This window comes from Perca flavescens, chromosome 11 (genome assembly GCF_004354835.1).
Source record: "Perca flavescens isolate YP-PL-M2 chromosome 11, PFLA_1.0, whole genome shotgun sequence".
Taxonomy (NCBI): domain Eukaryota; kingdom Metazoa; phylum Chordata; class Actinopteri; order Perciformes; family Percidae; genus Perca; species Perca flavescens.
In genome coordinates, this window is record NC_041341.1 from 6,802,870 (window position 1) to 6,823,306 (window position 20,437).

The window sequence follows — 20,437 nt, forward strand, 5'->3', positions numbered from 1 at the left end:
TAGCGTCTGTTTCTACCTTCCTCTGGGAATACTTCACTAGAAGGAGCGCCGCCGTTGTTGGATGATCTCGACAGGGCTCCTGTCAAAGGTATGTGTGTTTAACACTGACCGATCTGTGTGGGATGCTGATATGGATACTGTTAAAGAAAAACTCAGGAGCAGCACAACTCATTTCACATACGTGAAGAAGGTTCGGGAGATTTCGATGAGTTACACAGAAGTCTGTCCGTCTTAATGAACGCTCAATTGAGGAGAGAACTTAGCAGGTAGTACAGTTTAACCACCATGTGTTATTGTGCCATCCCAACTCTCTGAAGTTCCTGTCTTCCTGAAGGCTTATTTAAATGAATGAGAGGGGGAAACACCAGAGCAGGGGGAATGAGAGGGGGAAACGCCAGAGCAGGGGGAATGAGAGGGGAAACGCCAGAGCAGGGGGAATGAGAGGGGGGAAACGCCAGAGCAGGGGGAATGAGAGGGGAAACGCCAGAGCAGGGGGAATGAGAGGGGAAACGCCAGAGCAGGGGGAGAGGGGAAACGAGAGGGGGGGAATGAGAGGGGAAACGCCAGAGCAGGGGGAATGAGAGGGGAAACGCCAGAGCAGGGGGGATGAGAGGGGGAGACGCCAGAGCAGGGGGAATGAGAGGGGAAACGCCAGAGCAGGGGGAGAGGGGAAACGAGAGCAGGGGGAATGGGGGGGAAACGCCAGAGCAGGGGAATGAGAGGGGAAACGCCAGAGCAGGGGGAATGAGAGGGGAAACGCCAGAGCAGGGGAATGAGAGGGGAAACACCAGAGCAGGGGGAATGAGAGGGGAAACGCCAGAGCAGGGGGAATGAGAGGGGGAAACACCAGAGCAGGGGGAATGAGAGGGGGAAACGCCAGAGCAGGGGGAATGAGAGGGGGAAACGTAGCAGAAGATATTCCTTTTTAAACCAAAACCTAGCGATGTAACGGTAACTCTCTCTCTCTTATTTATCACCTTTGTGTTGCCACAGACCAAATGGAGAATCCAACGTACACCTTTCTACTGGATAACGAGTCCCACTCCTCCTCTGTTCCTCCACTCTGCCCCACCGCCGCCACGCTCTTCTTCCTCCCCTCCGTCTACACCCTCCTCTTCCTCACCTGCCTCCCGGGCAACGCACTGTCTCTGTGGGTGTTCCTGCGGTGCATCCCGGCCGCCTCCCCCATCCACGTCTACCTGTCCCACCTGAGCGTCTCCAACGTGCTGCTGTCCCTCACCGCGCCCTTCCTCGCCGCCTACTACGCCCGTGGCTCCGTCTGGACGCAGAGCGGCGTCCCGTGTCAGCTGGTGCTGCACGGCGTCACGCCGGTGCTCCACATCAACGTCTACATCAGCATCATGATCCTCACCTGGCTGGCCCTCAGCCGCTTCGCCACCCTCATCCAGCACACGCACGCGTCGCGGCCGAGCGGCTGTGCCACGCTGCTGCCCCACGGCTTCTTCGCCTGTCTCAAGCGGACTTCCTTCGCCAGCAGGGTTTGTGCCGCGGTGTGGGTGGTGGCGGTCGGCGGCGTCGTGCCTGTGACAGTTTACTACTCGGTGAACGAAGCCGCGAGCGGCGACTCTGCCGCGAAGAGCGGATGCGGCGAGGCGTGCTACAACCCAGCGGTGGAGATCGGGGGCGTGAGCTCCGCGACTGTCGCCGTGCCCGTCATAACCCTGTTCTTCGTGTTTTACCTGCTGGTGCTGCTGTCCCACGTGACGGTGTTGAGGCATATCCGGCGCTCTCGTCGCAGCACGAGTCTCACCACCTCCCAATGCCTGCTGGGAAGGGTGTTCCGAAACATCGCTGTCATCCAGGTGACTATATTTTATACCTCTAAACTCCAAAATAATGACTTTAAAGGAACACGCCAACTTATTGGGAATTTAGCTTCACCGTAACCACCCACCGGTAGCTTAGCCAAGCACAGAACATGCAGGTGAATGGTCCCAGTAATCCTACTGCTCCGAATTGTAAAATAAGTGACAAAATAACGCCAACATGTTCCTATTTACATGTTGTGATTTGTAGAGTCACAGCATGTACAAAAAACAACGTAACATGAGACACAGCCATCTTCTAACCGTAAACAAACCGGGAACTATATTCTCAGACAGGCTTACTAAATCATTCCGCCCAAGTACTATATTCTTCCGCCTGAGAATATAGTTCCCGGAGATGAGAAGGGTACGTATCCACTTGTCTAACTCTGGGGGTTAAGGTGAATAAGCTAAATTCCCAATAAGTCGGCGTGTTCCTTTAAAGTAGAGCTGGGCGATATGGGAATAAATGAAATATCACGATATTTTTAACCAAATACATCAATGTCGATATTGCGGCGATATTGTAGGATTGACTATTGATAATCACCAATAACGTGGATACAACGACTAAGTGGGTAAAGGCAAATATGAAAACAGCTAGTAAGTCTGGTAAGTTCAGAAAATGACATCACTTTGCTGCTAGGACTGGGTACCGAATTCAGTACTTCTCAGGCACCAACCGAATTGCCTGTAAAGTATGGAGTATCGAAAAACACCTAGTCATTCAATTCCCAATTTCAAAACCTAAGGAGTAAATCTCATCAGTGTTAGTGAGCCAATCAGCACGCAGCATGCTTCTACCAAGATCTAATAATGTCTGTGATTGGCTGTCTAACGTTACACATCGTAGAGACACGCGGGGAAAACTCTACGTTACACAGAGACGGACTCACGTAGTAGGAGCTGAAAAATAAATGATAAGATTTCTGTTAATTTGTTTAATAAAATTGGTATCAAAAAAAAAAAGTATCGTTTAGGAACCGGTATCAATATTTTTTGAACGATACCCAGCCCCTAAATGCAGCCTTTAAAACATGGAAAAGACAACACTTGTGTTGTATCACAATATTACGATATCCAAAATGTAAGACGATATACCCTTATATATTGATGCCACTGTAATATAATATCGATATATTGCCCAGCAATACTTTACAGTGGTTTTATTGCATTTTTAATCATAACTAATTACAATCTCTTAAAAATCCATAACCTAAAACCAATTAAGAGCTGCCAATATTAAGTGAATCGCCAGCTATTTCTATAATGGATTGATCAGTTTGAGTAATTTTTAATGGAAGAGGAGACTCTTGATGAGGGTCCGGTGTCAGAAGGTTAGTTTTCTGTTAATAAACACGGTGATGCTATAGCAATAGCAGAGTGTGGGAGTTTTTCCCTTTGTTCCAAGTTGATGATATTTTCCAACGCACCTGCACAGAAGAATATTTGAATGTGCGATTTGTTTCTTCCAAAAAGTCTCAAATTTCTCTGATGTCAGCTTCTTAAATGTGAACATGTTCTAGTTCCTTCTCTCCTCTGTGACAGTAAACTGACTATCTTTGAGTTGTGGACAAAACGAGACATTTGAGGACGTTATTTTGGGCTTTTTGGGAAACACTGGTCCACAGGTGGTGGTGTGTTCAGGTGCATTCTGGGCGTGCTGGTCTTAGAGGGAGGTGTGTTCAGGTGCATTCTGCGTGTATGATGCGCCATTGACTAACAAAAACCTGGTCTAAAGTCAACAGCAAATTAGTAAAATGCTCCTAGGCTAATGCACAGCGTGCGCACACTGGCCCTCATTTATCAACCTAACATAGAAACCAGCGCAGATATGAGCGCAGAAATCATCTTACGACAGGCTTCACGTGTGACTTATGAAACGTTCGTATCACACCAATCAGAGCGTGAGTGGTCGTACATTGATAAATGCAGCAGCTGGAAACGATCGTAATTTAAATATCACGCCCCAATATATTCTGGGTTTTGAGGCCTCGCCCCTACAATTTACGACATGGCGAGACGTAATCCGGCTGAGAAGCGGAACTTTTCAGAGGTGGAGATTGAAACCCTGATATCTCTGGTTCATTTGCACTAACGTGTGGACTATTTGGCAGCCTGAAAACTGGTATTAAAGGCTGTAGAAAGAATGCGGAATGGAAAGAGATCACTGATGCGGTCAACAGTGTTGCCGTAGTAAATCGGACTCCAGCTGAAGTTTAGCCTATTTAATTTATACATCCTTGACGCATCTTCTATAGTCCTAATAGTAATATACAGGCTTATTGCAATCTCTTAGGCCTACATGGTGTACCTATATTTAAATAAACACACGGTAGCAGAGTTTATGCAGTGTTATTTTACTTGTGTTTTTTTTCATGAGTCAGAACGAGACAACAGCTGAGGGAGAGCGCGTGTCCTCCGCCCCCCCGTGCTGGCCCACCACCACGACCCTGTCTCCTGACAGCAGATGGGCTGGGAAAACAAGCCAAAATAACTCTGTCAATGGCAGAAATAAATCGTTCACGACATAGAAATGAAAACCTGAATAATAAATAAAAATGTTGTGCATCGTCATGTTTCCTGTAGCCTATGAATATCATTGCCAAACATAACACTATAGGCTACCTTTTAAAAGCGAGGAATAATAATATCCTGTCTCCTTCAGTTGGGGCTGTTCTGGACACTGCTCTCTGGGCATCGGGTCATCTGGCTCCATCGCTACATTTATGGCACCCAGTTTCCCTGCGAGATGTTGTGCAGAACCCCACAGGCTAAAACAATGTTGCAGACTTTTTCTGCCGTGTATAGGGTCCCCCCTCCCCCCACTGATGCGAGCCATCTGCCCTTAAACAATCCGATGGAGCGCTCCACGTGCGTACGTGTGCACTATTGTACCGGCTCATAGAGGTCTTCTAAAAGAGCCAGATCTGCCATTGCTGATAAGTGATCAACTGATGACTTCTCCTTCTCCTGTTAAACTGATTATATGCTGCACCGCAAGGCCACGCTGACTCAGAAACGTGCGTACAAGAGTTCAGACCAGACGTGAGATTTGATCGCAGCCTACGCTCACATCCAAATTGATAAATGCCGAGCTTTAGGAATCTGCGTACGGCCGTCGTACGCCTGTTTTAGGTTGTATGCACGTTTCATAAATGAGGGCCACTATGCTTGTTACACACACACACACACACACACACACACACACACACACACACACACACAGGGACGCACAGCAGCACACACACGCAAAAGATTACAACTTAAAATATTACGGTGCAAATCCTCCATCATAATAGAAATGCGCCAAGGTCCAAACGCGCCTGGCTTTTAAAGGGAATGGGAGCTGATCTCTGATTGGTTTATTACATGTTACGCCGAAAACACACCTCTGATTAATGAAGACACTAAGTTCAACCCTTTAGAACCATGCGCCCGGCGCACGGACCATTTTTTCCGCTGTCTAAATAGCAAAAGTGGATTTGGACAGGCCCTAAACGCACCTTTGCCATGCCCTTCACGCAGTGCGCTTAGATTGTTAAAATAGGGCCCGTAGTCTCTTTGTAGTAGTTTTGCATCTCTGTGATCTAATTTTGTGGTTGTTTTGGGTGTCTGGAGTCCTTTTGTGCCTCTTTGTAGTCATTTTGAGTCATCTGTGGTTGCTATGTGTATTTTTTCAGTCATTTAGGCAGCACGATATGAGAAAAATATGCGCTAACGTTGTTGAATATTGTAATAACGATATTATTTACGATAAACAGATATTTACAGTGTTTTCAGTTTTTGCTGCTTTCCATATTCTGCTAAAATCCAACAAATTGCGTGTTGGATTTAAAACAAATGAAATCATTTCCAACATTCATTAATTGCCCAAATTTGAACATTGAGTTGAATTGAAAAGGCAGCACTAAAAACAGAATATCATGCACATTTCTCTCTGCTTCCCATAATAAGAGCCATCTCCTCTCAGATTGTCCTTTCAGTTTGTCTGCTGCCATACCACATCTTCAAACCCATCTTCATTTATCTGGCTCATTACAAGCATCTGCTCAACTATTCACCCGGCCCCAACATCTGCAGCCACTGTCATCCACTCTCCACCTTCGTCGAGGTGACTATATATCCCCTTAAAGTAAAGAGATGTCATTTCTTACTACCTAAACCTATTTATAGCAGCCCTGCACGGCTAAAGGAGCCAACTGTATGACGACGGGTTTCTCTTCCTCTTCCTCTAGCTGAAGAACTGCCTGCTGCTTCTGGCTGCGCTGAGAGCTTCGACTGACCCTTTGATGTACTTCCTGTTGGACAAGACCTTCCGCCAACAAACCCTCAGACTTTTAAGGTGCAAACAGAACAACCCTGAAAGCAGACAGATGTGTTCGGTTACAGGAAGTGGTAATCCGAAGGCTGAGCAGTTGGTGCATGGGAATGTGGCCACCACCACTACGGCGGGTTTAAGCTAAGAAAGTGTTTTGTAAAACGGCAAATCTTTCTTTTGAAAGAATCCTAACAATGTGCCGCCGCTGTGGTGGTCTAGTTGTTGTTGAATATAAAATATTAGGGCCTGTCAATCATTTTTTAACCGTGATTAATCTCATGCGTGTCCTAGTTAACTCTCGATTGATCGCATATTTTTTAATCTGTTCTTAAAAAGGTGCAGTAGGTAAGACTTATAAAACTAACTTTCTGTCATATTTTGCTGAAACTGACCCTATGTTCCAGTAGAACTACATGAAGCAGGTCATTTAAAATAAATAAATCCAGCTCCTCTGGCTCCACCTACAGCCTGTAGTGGGATTTGCAAAAATCCACAGCTCCCTGTTCAGATGCACCAATCAGGGCCAGGGGGTGTGTCTAACTGCATGTCAATCACTGCTCATGCACACGCATTCATTCTCCCTTGTGGGGGGAGGGGCTTAGAAGACCGTTTTGGGCTTTAGCAGAAAGTGGGGGAGGGACTGAGAAGTTGTCGATGTTCAAATATTTTGGCTAAGCCCTGGATCTTCACAGTCCTACCTACGGCACCTTTAATGTACTTTTAAAATAAATATTTTTAAATTATTAAATTATAGTATTTGAGACTGGGCGTTCAATTCACATCGACAGTTCATGCAAATAACTTGAGTCTTGTGGAGAGAACCATCTGGAAGGTAGGGCTGTACCGAACACCATATTTATTTATTTTTTAGCTTTTGAAGCTTCGGTGGCGGTGGCGGGGGAAACCAACACTTCCAGCTGCACATGAATGCAGCTTTATTTCACAGAAAATAAAAAAAAAAACAGAAAGGAAAGAGAAGAAGCGATAGACCTGTTGTTACACAAACTCCACGGTAGTTCAGTGCTTGGGTTTCATTTTTTTTACCTTCATGGTGTTTAAAACTTTTGTCAATGACAGCGGGCAGAGATATTCCCTGTTACTGTTAACGTTACGGGACTTGCACGCCGCGATAATGACGACAATTCTGATAGCGGTTTAACGTTACACGTTTGTTCCCATGCAGGTTGACGTCTGGTTGCTTTTCTCCAAAAGTTGATTGGGAAACCTTTTTGCTGCAGGCATTTGTTACGATAATTATTTATCAAGGAATAGACAGAATCACTGAAATTGTCTCAAAGTTCGTTTACTTGCAAGTAGAATTACTTGCAACATTACTGCTGCAGCTTTTTGGGCAAAATCACAGAACATGTTTGCGTTAAAGTAAATCAGTGGCATTAAAAGGGATTTGCACCAAGTCGTTACTTCGGCGTTCATTTTGACAGCCCTAATAAATACATACATTGCAATGTCCCCCGGTCGGATTCTAGCAAGGGCACTTTTTTTTTTTTTTTTTTTCACAAAACCAAAAAAAAATAAAAAATGTATATCATCTATGTGGAACAAAGCAGTGTCATTTTCAAGTCTACAAGGAAATGTTTGCAGAGCGCCCGTCATGTGCTAACAGCAGACCAATAAATATTTGATACCCATGTGTCAAAAACCCTGTTCAGTAATTGTGTGTAAATTATTGAAGAGGGATAACAAGAGTGTGCACTCGTGTTTGGAGCAGAAGGTGTGCAAGACTGTATTGGGAGAGCTTTCAGGAAGACAATGTTCTGTGAAGTGTGGCCCCTGCAGATGTGTGTATATCCCTCCTCCTATCCCCCCCCACACACACCTTATTTCACCAACAACCCATCCGCCATTAATCACAGTGTTCATTTTTAGGACTCTGTCCGTAGATAAACTGGTTGCTATTGTTAGGTTTAAAAAAGTTAAAGCCAGGCTATGTTTGGAAAACAATGTTTAATGGGGCCTGCAGCTAAATTTAATCAAGTAACTACACTAATCAGCATTTGACTGCCTCACCCAAAACCTAGCTTCTAAAGAATGAATCAGGTCATGTCTGACATTTAGCATATGAAGAAGACTCATTGTCCCCACAGGAAAGGTAACTATTGTTTCTGCTTTTGGGGAGCCACAGACGTGATTAGAACAAAGGAAATGCAAACTCTGTAAACTTGAACAGAATCGGCACTACCATGTGAAACGACCTCTGTCTGTGACCTGGAGTAAACCTGAAATCAGAGGTGTGTCTTTAACCTGGGACAGTTTCCATTCAGGGAAACACCCACAATTCCAAGGGATATAATTCTGATCCTGAGTAAGATTCGGGGCTTCAATCTGTGACCCCGCAAGGGAAGCAGTTGGAGTCCGCTGTTTACAGTGTATTTGTTTGTCATGTCACATGACTGTTCTTCTGTGACTCCGCAAGGATGAAGCATGAGATCAGTCCGCTGTCAGCTGCAGTGTAACAATTGTGTTTTGACTGTTGTTTTCATGTTGTTTTATTAAACCTTTTGCTTAATCTTTCAATTCGACCCCAGCCTCTCCTCCTTCCTCCAGAAATCAGAACGACCACGTCATTTAGATAATTCTTAACACTTGGTGAGCCCCGACGGTGAATTTTGGAGGATGAAAGGAAAAAAAGCTAATTGAAAAACTGGAGTGCTGACTGCCGACCTCTCTCACACAGGGCCCGAAATGAAAAGGTGAGCCAGAACCTGTTTTTATCGAAAATCTGCAAATAGTTAACCTAGGAAGATTTAGGTGGGAGAGATCAGCAGCGACAAACTCGTAAGTCTATTAAAATCTGTAAAAGTAATTGATAAAAGTAATGCCCAATTGAGAACTGCGTTGAGAGCGATAAGTCAAAGGCAATGTATGCGATTGTGTGTGATTTGTATGGGTTAAAGCTTAAAAAGCCTGAAAGAAGGTCCATGGTATAGTAAATGCACAAGGAACCGACCGGGACGGGATACCCGAGGTAGCGTTTGAGCCGCGTGCAAGTAGGAGTCCGTTTGAATCGGCCGGGTCAGAACCAAAGAATAAATTATAAATTCAAGATGCACCAACATTAGGTTGAAATCGTTTGAGTTGTGTGCAAAATTACAAGTCCATTTGAATTGGCCGGGTCAGAACCAAAGAATAAATTAAATAGCAAGACGGCGACAGAAAATTAGTTTCTGTGAAGGCACGGAGGAAAGATTTAGACTTTTTAAAGCCAGTTTAATAGCTGTGGAGTATAGGACCTGGTAAAGCTAACGTTGAGGGACGACAGGCGTAAAGCGCCATGGGAAGGTATATATATATATATATATATATATATATATATATATATATATATATATATATACATACACACACACATACATACATATATATATGTGTGTGTGTGTGTGTGTGTGTGTGTGTGTGTTGTGTGTGTGTGTGTGTGTGATTGTATAATGATATCGCTAAGCCATAGCTGCTTGTAATGTACTGCAGCTGAATGTGTGTCTGTGTGTGTGTGTGTGTGTGTGTGTGTGTGTGTGTGTGTGTGTGTGTGTGTGTGTGTGTGTGTGTGTGTGTGTGTGTGTGTGTGTGTGTGTGTGTGTGTCTCTCTCTCTCTCTGTGTCTCTAAATACTAGAAAAGTCTTTGGTGTCAGAAGGAGGCCGACACAAACTTTGGCTTCATAAAAATACATTCAGTATTTAAAATCAGTATTGAAATGGCGTAACCCTACTGAAAATTACGTTTAGATGAATGGATAAAGATTTGAAAACAATAAATTATGTATTTGCATCCTTACCCAAAATTACATTTTTGCATCAAGAGCAGTGTCCCCTACTGCCTTATCTCCGATTGAGGTTTAGTTTTGGCATCTTTTTAGGAGAATATTATACCGTCACATCGTCCCCTGCAATTTTTTCTTTTTACTAGCACTAGTATCTGCAGAGCTGCTTCTTTCTTCTCAGTTATGGCAGCTGGTTGGTAAGTTAGAACGCTGATGAGAGAGATTGAAACTGTAACAAAGAAGCGTGGGACACGTGTTCTCCCTGTCGCCAGAGGAAATTACACCATTGTCTTGTGAGAACACTAAAAAACTGACCCTAACTATTGGCAGAAAGGGCAGGTCTCACTTAAGTCACACTCCCTCACTAACGTAACCTGTGGTCGCTTAATTGAAACCATTTTGTCGCTCATTTGCTGAAACCAATTCCTTAATGAATGATTGCAACTGTTATTTAAATTATTCCCCCATTTGTTTGGCTTCATTACAGACGCCAGCGGCACGTATCGAAGACTATTACTTAAACCTGTGTGTGTGTGTGTGTGTGTGTGTGTGTGTGTGTGTGTGTGTGTGTGTGTGCGTGCGCGGAGATAAAGGGAACTTTATCAGGATGCATAGTATCCTGGATCCATGAAATAACTTTAAATGGCCTTTAAAATAAAAACTGTCTGCCTCTATGGGAATTTAACATAGGGGTGTACTGACTTATGCACCCTGTATTTTCAGGAAGAAAATGTATTTATTCAAGATACATTATTCATTCACAAAGAAAAGTGGTGTCCTTAAAGGTTGGATTTTTCCTCATTGTTTTAATTAAGGCATTAAGATCAATTTCCAAAAGATGATTTTTTTTTATGCTTATGCTTAGCGCTGTAGATAAAGTTGTGGTGAAAATAAATACTGGGACTCAAGCAATCGCGCTCGTAACTATTAATGACACAGGACTGACATCACATATACAGTACATGTGTAACAAAGGATTTTCTGGCAACGGGACAAAAGCACAATGTGAAGAAAAAAAAACAAGACAACAAAAACAAGCTGCGCCTGTCACTTTAAGACAGACTATTGAATAGCTTGACAACAACCTTGCAAAAACAAAAAACAGCGGCAATTACAGCAACAAAAAGGTGAATGTGACAAGCACTATGGAGCACAAAGGGGTAATTTTGCCATCAAACCTGGACAGCTGAGACACATTCATAACTGGCAGTAGGTCTATAAATATATGCAGATATTTGTGCATGAGTGTGTTGACTGTGAAACTTCAATGTCAGAATTTCATGGTCGACACCTCAAGGCCCGTTTGGATGCATTTATAAATGCTATTAGCTCTGCCACGCAGCCACCCATCATCACACAAACAGCGCTAACAAGGCAGCAAACAGTCCCAGGTGTGTTTCACAAAGAGGTCCGAGTGGACCAGAGGGTCATTTTACCTTGTAAAAACAGCTGACATTCAAGTATTCAGCGGGGAAAGGAGTCTTCTCTCCATCTAGCTCACTGGTACCTATTCATATGTAGAATGTGGCATTTGCTGTGCAGAGGGAATGACGTGTATTCAAATCATTCATTTCCAGAACTGTGCTCAAACTGACCACGTGCAGACCAGCAACTCCCGTGTTCTGCAAGGTTTTTGAGTTCCTAACCCTTTAAAAAAGTCCAATGGCATGAAAATTTCACTTTATGAGGTTTTTTAACATTAATATGAGTTCCCCCAGCCTGCCTATGGTCCCCCAGTGGCTAGAAATGGTGATAGGTGTAAACCGAGCCCTGGGTATCCTGCTCTGCCTTTGAGAAAATGAAAGCTCAGATGGGCCAATCAGGAATCTTCTCCTTATGGAGGTTATAAGGAGCAAGGTTACCTCCCCTTTCTCTGCTTTGCCAGCCCAGAGAATTTGGCCCACCCATGAGAGAGAGAGAGAGAGAGAGAGACATCATGGCTTTCAAACGAGCAAAGGGGCAGTTGGTCAAGGCTACAAATGTGCGGGGACCAATCACAAACTGGCTTATCCACCTGGCGCGCTATTGGCGGATTTAATTGACAATGACGATAGAGAAGCGACCGAGCAGCTTTTTGTTTACATGGCGGCCACTGAAGCGCAGCAACCCGTTGATGCCGCTGTCGCTGCTACGTCACCCTGATCTTTGCTCTGATTGGTTGAAGGACTATCCAATTGGGTACAGAGTCATGTGAACTACGCCCGTTGATCACGCCTCCTGTGCAGTAGAAAATACAGAGCAGACTCCCCCACACTAATGTTCAATCTTACAAGATTGAGCTTGGTCTGGAGATAGCCAATCAATATAGTCCACTTAAACTGATATTGATGTGTTTAGGAGTCTAAAATGCAGGACATTGCTTAGCTTCAGTGTCGGTACTCCCGCCTGCTTCTCCGAACTGGAGGTGTGCCGACCGCCATCTACTGTAGCTAACACACTGACTCTGGATGTAACGATACACTCAACTCACAACTCAGTTTGATTCACGAGTTTTAAGTTGCCGATCCAATTTCCTAATACAGAATGAGCTGCAGACAAATGACTGAAAAATATTCCTGTATTTATATAAACTGTGCAAAACAACAGATGTGTCCTTTTATCAAAAAGTGACACTTTTTCAAACAAATCTCACATCAAAATAACTAAATAAATAAACATGAGACAACGTAGTGAGGTCTGAAGTCAAACAATTTAAATCTAAAGTAGAGGACGCCCTCGGCCTTTTACAAATTGCATCGCAATTCTCTCATTTTTTTTTTATATCTCAACTGGTTGTAATCGTATTTATATTGATTTTTAAACCAATTAACGATGCAGGTGGAATTTCGGCTGTATAGAGGGAGAGATTAATAAGGGCTGTTAGGGGAGCCGCAATGACAGGGGCCGCAATTTTAATGAAGAAAGCTGCAAGATCATCTGACCCAGCTGTTTTATTGGGGTCCAGAGCCATCAATTCCTTCAGGGCCTCCCCCACTAAAACAGGCCGGATGGAAGAACTGTGAGGAGGTGTTGAAGGGCTGCAGGGGCTGGAACGACAGAGTTTAAAGACTCTGAAACAAAGAAAATGTATGAAGTGGTGATTGAATGCTTCAGCCATAGAGTTGTTATCAGTAACAACTATATCATCCACTCTTAGAGACACGTGGTACGGACCGTGGGTTTGTTTTCAAGTTTTTTTACCGTGTTCCAAAAAGGATAATATGCCGATGAGTAATCGTTTAGTTGTCTGGTCTCTAAAATGTATAGCCTTGGGAAAACCCTGACGACCTTCCGGCAAATTTGAGATTTGCTCTGCAAGTCCCATTCAAGCCCATTTCCAATTTTTCCAAATCGAGGCAACAAATCACAACCATTGAGGAGGGCTTTACACCAATCACAACCGCTGAGGCGGGCTTTACACCAATCACAACCGTTGAAGCGGGCTTTACACCAATCACAACCGTTGAGGAGGGCTTTACACCAATCACAACCGTTGAGGCGGGCTTTACACCAATCACAACCGTTGAAGCGGGCTTTACACCAATCACAACCGTTGAGGAGGGCTTTACACCAATCACAACCGTTGAGGAGGGCTTTACACCAATCACAACCACTGAGGAGGGCACTCACAACCGAGGAGGGGGCTTTACACCAATCACAACCGTTGGAGGAGGGCTTTACACCAATCACAACCGTTGAGGAGGGCTTTACCAATCACAATCACAAATCACAACCGTTGAGGAGGGCTTTACACCAATCACAACCGTTGAGGAGGGCTTTACACCAATCACAACCGTTGAGGAGGGCTCTACACCAATCACAACCGTTGAGGCGGGCTTTACACCAATCACAACCACTGAGGAGGGCTTTACACCAATCACAACCGTTGAGGAGGGCTCTACACCAATCACAACCGTTGAGGCGGGCTTTACATGCCGCTGTCGCTGCTACGTCACCCAGATCGTTGATCTGATTGGTTGAAGGACTATCCAATGGCGCCCAGAGGCTTTTGAGTGGCGTCCATTGGTGACACCCCTTTGGAAATGGGCTGTGAATGAAGCTTGCCCAGACTCACTCTTAGTTACAACTGAGAAGGGTATGGTGTCAACCAGGCTAAAATGCTTTAGGATTGGCACCACAAAGTGTGAACTGCCCTTTAAAGTAGCCTGGCTTTGGCCTGCCTCACTGCTTGTGTGGCCTTGTTCCTGATCTGGCCTAACACGGACTATGGATAAGTATCATCATCCAACCACACTTTAAAAGATCCAAACTGTCTTTAGACTGTTTAATGCCTATGAAAACAGCTGCAATTTCCTAATTATCCCCCTATGACCACATTCTGTAGCTACGTGCACAATAAGCCAAGAGAAGCAGCAAAATGGTACCGTTTTCATATAGACAAGACCATGATGACATTATTTTATCAAGCCTTTATCGAATCCATCATATCTTTCTCCTTAGTGTCGTGGTTTGGGTGTGTTTCAGTTAAGCACAAGAATCGCCAAAATCAAATTGTAAAATGGTCAAGTAAGCTGACCGGTGCCCCCCATACATCCCTGTATGCTAAACAACTACAGCAGAGAGCTACGGCCATCTTAGCAGATAGCCTACACCCTCTGAATAGGGAATTCCAGTATCTCCCCTCTGGACGGAGGCTAATAGTCCCTGGTTGTAGAACCCAGTGTTTCCTCTATGTTGATTTGACCGTGGCGGCCCCCCACAGCAACATTTCTGCCCCCCGTGGAATCAGAAATAGGGCTGCATTGTTAGAGTGCATGTTGGAGAATGTCACTCGGCAGAAAAAGGGTGTTCGGACCTGCCCCCACTGCTAAAAAAAAATCCTAAAGGAAACACTGAGAACCACAAGATTTAAAAACTGTTTTTGTCTGTTAAACAAACTGTAGAATTACTTGCACACAACGCACAAGCATCTTGGTCATGTACTAGCTGTAGAATTTCTGCATATATATGCACAAGTCAACGTGGTCATGTACTGTTTTTTAAATCCATGTTCTACTGTTTTATATTTTTTAATGTTCTGTGTGTTGCATGTTACAGTATGTGGTGGTCTACAAAGTTTTAAGGATGTCCTGCCTCTTAGACTGTAAACCTACTTTACCTGCAGGTACCAATAAAGTAACCTGAACATGAAGAGACCATTACAAAGACAACTGCCTAGCACTGATGTCTCTAAGTTGAGTTATAAGAATGGCACTTCCGGATCTTTGTGGCAGATGTAAACCCAGTGCTGTCACAACTCATAGTCACACGCTCAACTTTAACCACAGGCTGAAGAGAAGTTATCTCTAACACGACGAGCGGAAATGCCACCAGAAGGCATGAACGCTGACGTTTGTGTAAAAGTTTTCAGTGTTCCTGCAGAGACACAGTGTTATATTCTAGGAAGCAAAAGCTTTACGGTTCACAGAGGTAAAGCCTGCCGTTTCTTCTGACAGGAAATCCCTTCACCTAAGTATATCTGGAGAAGAAAAGGAATACTGTTGTTGTATGGTAAGGTATGGCTCTGGCTCTCTCTGCATTTATGTTTACATCAAAAAGTTCCGCTCCGGATTTCTCAACACAACGCCACGAGGATCTGTGCTTTTGCGGATCCCACATTCAGCATCACTTTAATGTCAGACCCTATGCTGTACTTAGCGCAAACACACTGGGTGTGTGAACAGAATACAAAGTTCACTGGCGTTCAAGACCGAGCCAGATAATGCTATTTCTATCAGTTTTGCGGCTGCATTTGCATGAAGCGACGAGAGGGCCAAACGCACGGATCCACAGAAATAGACACGCCAATGCTGCTGCCTTCGCCGGCGTAGGTCTGCAGGGGAAGTGAGGAGGAAGATAACGACCGAGACATCGCGGGGATTTATGAACACTGGGCTCTTAAATGAATTCAATGACTTTCATGCATGGAGAGATGTGGCACAATCCAGCTCATCAATATTAAACAAGGACAGCTTCGTGGTTGATGTGTCTTGAGTGTGTGTGTGTGTGTGTCTGTGTGTGTCTGTGTGCGTGTGTATGTGTTTGTCTGTGTGGCCCATGTCACCCTATGTGTGTGTGTGTGTGTATGTATGTGTCTGTGTGTTTCTGTGCATGTGCATCTGTGTCTGTGTGTCTGTCTGTGTGTGTACCATGTCACCCTGTGTGTGTGTGTGTGTGTGTGTGTGTGTGTACCGTCCCCCGTGTGTGTGTGTGTGTGTGTGTGTGTGCCGTCCCCCCTGTGTGTGTGTGTATGTGTTTCTGTGCATGTGTGTGTGCGTGTGCGTCTGTGTGTCTGTCTGTGTGTGTACCATGTCACCCTGTGTGTGTGTGTGTGTGTGTGTGTGTGTGTGTGTGTGTGTGTGTGTGTGTGTGTGTTTGTGCCGTGTCCCCCTGTGTGTCTCTTGTAAAGGGCATAAATCTCAGGACATCTGATAAACCAGAGAGCTTATACAGCCTCTGTTAACTGGTGATAATAGAAGTGAACCACCCTGGGACAATGTCAACGCTGCATTAGTACAAATATTCATGTTCTATTCATCATATACTGTATGTCTATTTCTACAGTTTACTGTAAATAACCCAAAAGAACAAATTCAATCTAGTTTACATTCATGTACCAAATTCCCTCCCTTGACAGATTACCCAAGAAAATCGTTTTAAAGTATAATTGAAAAAGCATCTTGTAATGTTTTGATGAATTTATGCATGTGTTCTGTTCTTAGCATTTTTTGTTATCGTTTTTTTTCCCCCTGTTGTATGTACGTTTTTGTCGTATTGCTAATAGTATTTCTATTTTAATTTGTCTCCCTGTCACTAACTAACTAACTGTAATGATTGTGAGATGTTGGGGATTCTTCTACTGGAGCTAAAAACACTTCACGGACATCACTTATGGCTCAAAACTCCGCTTAAAAACCAAAACGTAGCGGTGTAAATGTAGTTACAGCCATAACTAGTGTATGAATTATTGCCCAAAGTGTGTTCTGTGAGGAACTTTGACCACCGAGATCTCATCAGTTCATGCTGGAGTCCAAAGGGGATCTTTGTGTCAAATCTGAAGTGGTGGAAATGGGAGGAAAAAGAAGCTGTCCAGAGCTAAAACAAACGAGATATCGCTCAAAAAAAAAAGCATGACGCTGCACTGACACACGCTGTAACTGTAAACAGGCGGTCTCACCCCCCGCGTCCTGCTGAACTTACCGGCTGGCTATCGCTCACACATAGACAAGGAGCCCCCGCCTGAGCCGGTGATTCAGCAGGGATCCAGTGTGTGAGAGCAGCCAAGTGGAGACAGAGAGAGGCGTACGTGGACGACCATGACTAACACCTGAGCACAAAGCTCAGCAGGACTGAGATAGTAACCCACAGGCTGGGAGCCGACTGTGGATTTATAATGTGGCCGATAATGTGACTATGGGCAATAAAAAAACACATACAGTAAAAGGAAGGACTGCAATCGAGATGGGGTGATATCACATTAATAGGGCTGCTCCCTCTTAGTTGATTAGTCGACTAATCGGTCGTTTTGGTCTTAGTCAACTCAGATTTCTTTAGTCCATTAGTCATGTTTTATGCTTTTTTCATGCTGAATGACTTATTTCCAAGAAACCTACGAGCACATCTCTGGTAAACACAAGAATTAAAGTGGTGCTTTTAGGATGACTCTTTATGGAGAAACTCAAACCAAAAGCTTTTGTTTTAGTTTGTTTTCTTTTCTTCCTGGAACCAGGCTGGCTCTACTTATTGGCAGAGTTGGTTCAAACTGGCGGACACAATAGCTACTGTACGTGCCGCCTGTAGCACACACAAATACTGACATGCAATCACACGCCTGGCACACTGACGCAAGCAAATGCGCCCTCACCTTTTTTTTTTTACACAGATGCACACGTGTGATCAAATATCCACAGACAAATCCGATGTGAGGGTGACAAATTGAAGGCGTCTTTTAGGGATGCACCAAATCCAGATTTTTTGGGGTTCGGACGAATACCGAATCCACTGGTTAAGATTCTGTCAAAACTGAATACCGAATCCTCCTCCATGAACACAGTAAACACATTAATCAAGTAAACAACGTCCACAGCAGTGTAGTTTTCATTTTATTTACCTGAAGTAGCTGCATTCTGGCTGCTGTCTGTAGATTCCTTCATGCACAACTCGTATTCTTTCAGATGTTTGATACCAAATGTTGTAACAGCGGCCATGTTGTGTATAGTTTAGGGTCCTCACCACCACCAGACAAATCGGCATTGCAGATTGAACATGTAGCTGGACTTGAACGGCCTTCTTTTGACTGAAAGTACTACCAAACAACAACTTGTTCTGCTCACCAGTTCCATTTCCACTTTCTCCCAGCCTACTGCATTGAACGCTCCACCTACGTAAACACCTTCCCATAATCAACGGCGCCGTCATTATGGCGACCAGCGTAGCGCGCGTAGTGCAAGCGTAGGGTTCGGCAGAAACCGAACCCCCGGCAAAAAGCCCAATATTCGGCCGAATCCTGGATTCGATGTATCCCTGGCGTCTTTACACAAAGACCTCAACAATAAATGTCTAACTGGAAGAGACTCAGAAAGTTCTACGCTGAAATCGTCCTATAGTGGGTCTCTTTAGCAGCTACAATCACTTTGCAGCTTCAGCCCGGTGAGGTTGTAGTAAACTGAGAACAAATAAAAAATAATAATAAATAAGTCAGAAATACCTTGACATCTCGGTGGATGACATTGTTGTCGTGGCAATAGCGTAGCGCCTCAAGTATCTGTCTCATGTAGTGACTAAAGAAAGAGACATCACAGTTATTTCAACATCACAGTTAAGTGATTTCCAATACTATTTTCCTATGTGTTTGTGTCTAAGTGACTGATGGAAACAACGATTTTTGACATTGGTCCAGTATTAATCAAAACCGCTACAGTCGGCAGCGGAGAAACAAGCTTCAATGTAAGTTAATAGGGCAATTGCAATTTACATCCACTAAAATTTCTTTTTTTGCCGCTGACAGGCTCAGATTAATATTCTAAGTGTCTGACAACATTATGTAAAGGATTTCTAAGGAGGTCGACCTTTCTGCTAAAGAGTAAGATCTTTTTTTTAAACATAAAAACATTATTATATATCCCCAAAATTGCATTCGCTAAACACACCAGACTCCATGTAAATAAACAGTAATTTTAGCATCGTAAAATACACTTCATTCAAAGTCGACAGAAACAAAATAAAACTATGAAAAGAAGTTTTGGGTCTTTCCACTTTTCCAACCATCAAAACTCTAGTTTTAGATGTAATAAACACATAGTTTACCAATTTACATGTGGAAATATACTGGCTTTTAACATGCTAAAAGTACTGTTTATTTACATGGAGTCTGGTGGGTTTAGCGCTGGCGACTTCAGAGCTGTTTCTGGTTAAACAAAGAGGCTTTTACCCTTCAAAAAAAAAAAAAAAAAAAGGTCTCTCTCTGTAGGGATCCTTTCCATAAAGTTGCCAGACTTTCTGTGGATTACATTGCAATTTGAGAATTTCAAAGATTGTTGTTCCCATCGGTCAATTACACACATAGCAAAATGGGGTCCGGTTTGACAAAAACCTAAGTTACCCTTTAAAGCAGAGATCTTCAACAGGGGGATCGGGACCCCTAGGGGGTCCCCTCACAGTTACTATACCAAAGTATACATTTTTTGAAAATTTATTTAAAAATTGAACATGACATAATGATAGTAATGATGAGTAATATATAATAATTTCCAACATATTATAAGCACATGTAAATCAGCCTATTTGTGAAAAAACCTTGATAGGCTTACTGGCCTGTAGGTAAGGTGGTCGTGCCACATGTACAGTACAGGCCAAAAGTTTGGACACACCTTCTCATTCAATGTGTTTCTTTATTTTCATGACTATTTACATTGTAGATTCTCACTGAAGGCATCAAAACTATGAATGAATCCACATATGGAATTATGTACTTAACAAAAAAGTGTGAAATAACTGAAAACATGTCTTATATTTTAGATTCCTCAAAGTAGCCACCCTTTGCTTTTTTGATAACTCTGCAAACTGTTGAACGAGAGTATGTGAAAATCCCAAAAACAATTAAAAATTATATTCCTGCTTTTTGAAATATTTTTGCTTTTTGAAATGTATTTGTATTAATCCAAAAGACAGCTAAAACTATACTTCTGCTTTTGAAATATATCAGCTCAAGAACAGTGGAGACTGTGCTTCTGCTTTTGACATGAGTTAACCCAAAAACAGCTAAAATATATTTCTGCTCTTGGGACTATAATACTGCCTTTGATTTTGGTTTATGAGTGCTGATGTGCCTTTAGAAATATAATCATGCTAAGTTTTTGTGTTACTGATATTACTATAACCATGCTTAGAGACATTTTAGTGTGAGTTACGGTGTGAAGCTGCCTATTTGACCCTGCAGTCAGAAAGAAGAAGTGTCTGCAAGAGGCTTCAGATGCATAAGTTGCTTTGTGTAACTGTCTGCCTGAACCTGCACAGCTGGAAAGAGGAAGTGCTGT

General features: G+C 43.5%; 2 protein-coding genes across 8 annotated transcripts in view; one reads left to right on the forward strand and one right to left on the reverse strand.

Moving 5' to 3' along the window:
* The window catches only part of caska (calcium/calmodulin-dependent serine protein kinase a), a 199,954-nt gene that overhangs the window by 73,174 nt on the left and 106,343 nt on the right, over window positions 1–20,437 (reverse strand). For all 7 annotated transcript variants that reach the window (XM_028590367.1, XM_028590365.1, XM_028590364.1 and 4 more), the window contains exon 5: window positions 18,610–18,682. In XM_028590367.1, coding sequence (XP_028446168.1) covers window positions 18,610–18,682 — 73 coding nt within the window. The remainder of the gene's footprint in view (window positions 1–18,609; window positions 18,683–20,437) is intronic.
* On the forward strand, window positions 999–6,356 carry gpr82 (G protein-coupled receptor 82). The gene is made up of 3 exons (XM_028591413.1): window positions 999–1,823; window positions 5,800–5,940; window positions 6,065–6,356. The coding sequence occupies exons 1-3, from the start codon at window positions 999–1,001 to the stop codon at window positions 6,290–6,292; spliced, it is 1,194 nt and encodes a 397-aa protein (XP_028447214.1). The 3' UTR covers window positions 6,293–6,356.

Bases quoted from the DNA above. Each gene is read 5' to 3' on its own strand.
- gpr82 (XM_028591413.1), top strand. From the start codon at position 999: ATGGAGAATCCAACGTACACCTTTCTACTGGATAACGAGTCCCACTCC. The intron at 1,824-5,799 runs GTGACTATATTT...ATCTCCTCTCAG, and splicing joins GAAACATCGCTGTCATCCAG to ATTGTCCTTTCAGTTTGTCT. The intron at 5,941-6,064 runs GTGACTATATAT...CTCTTCCTCTAG, and splicing joins CACTCTCCACCTTCGTCGAG to CTGAAGAACTGCCTGCTGCT.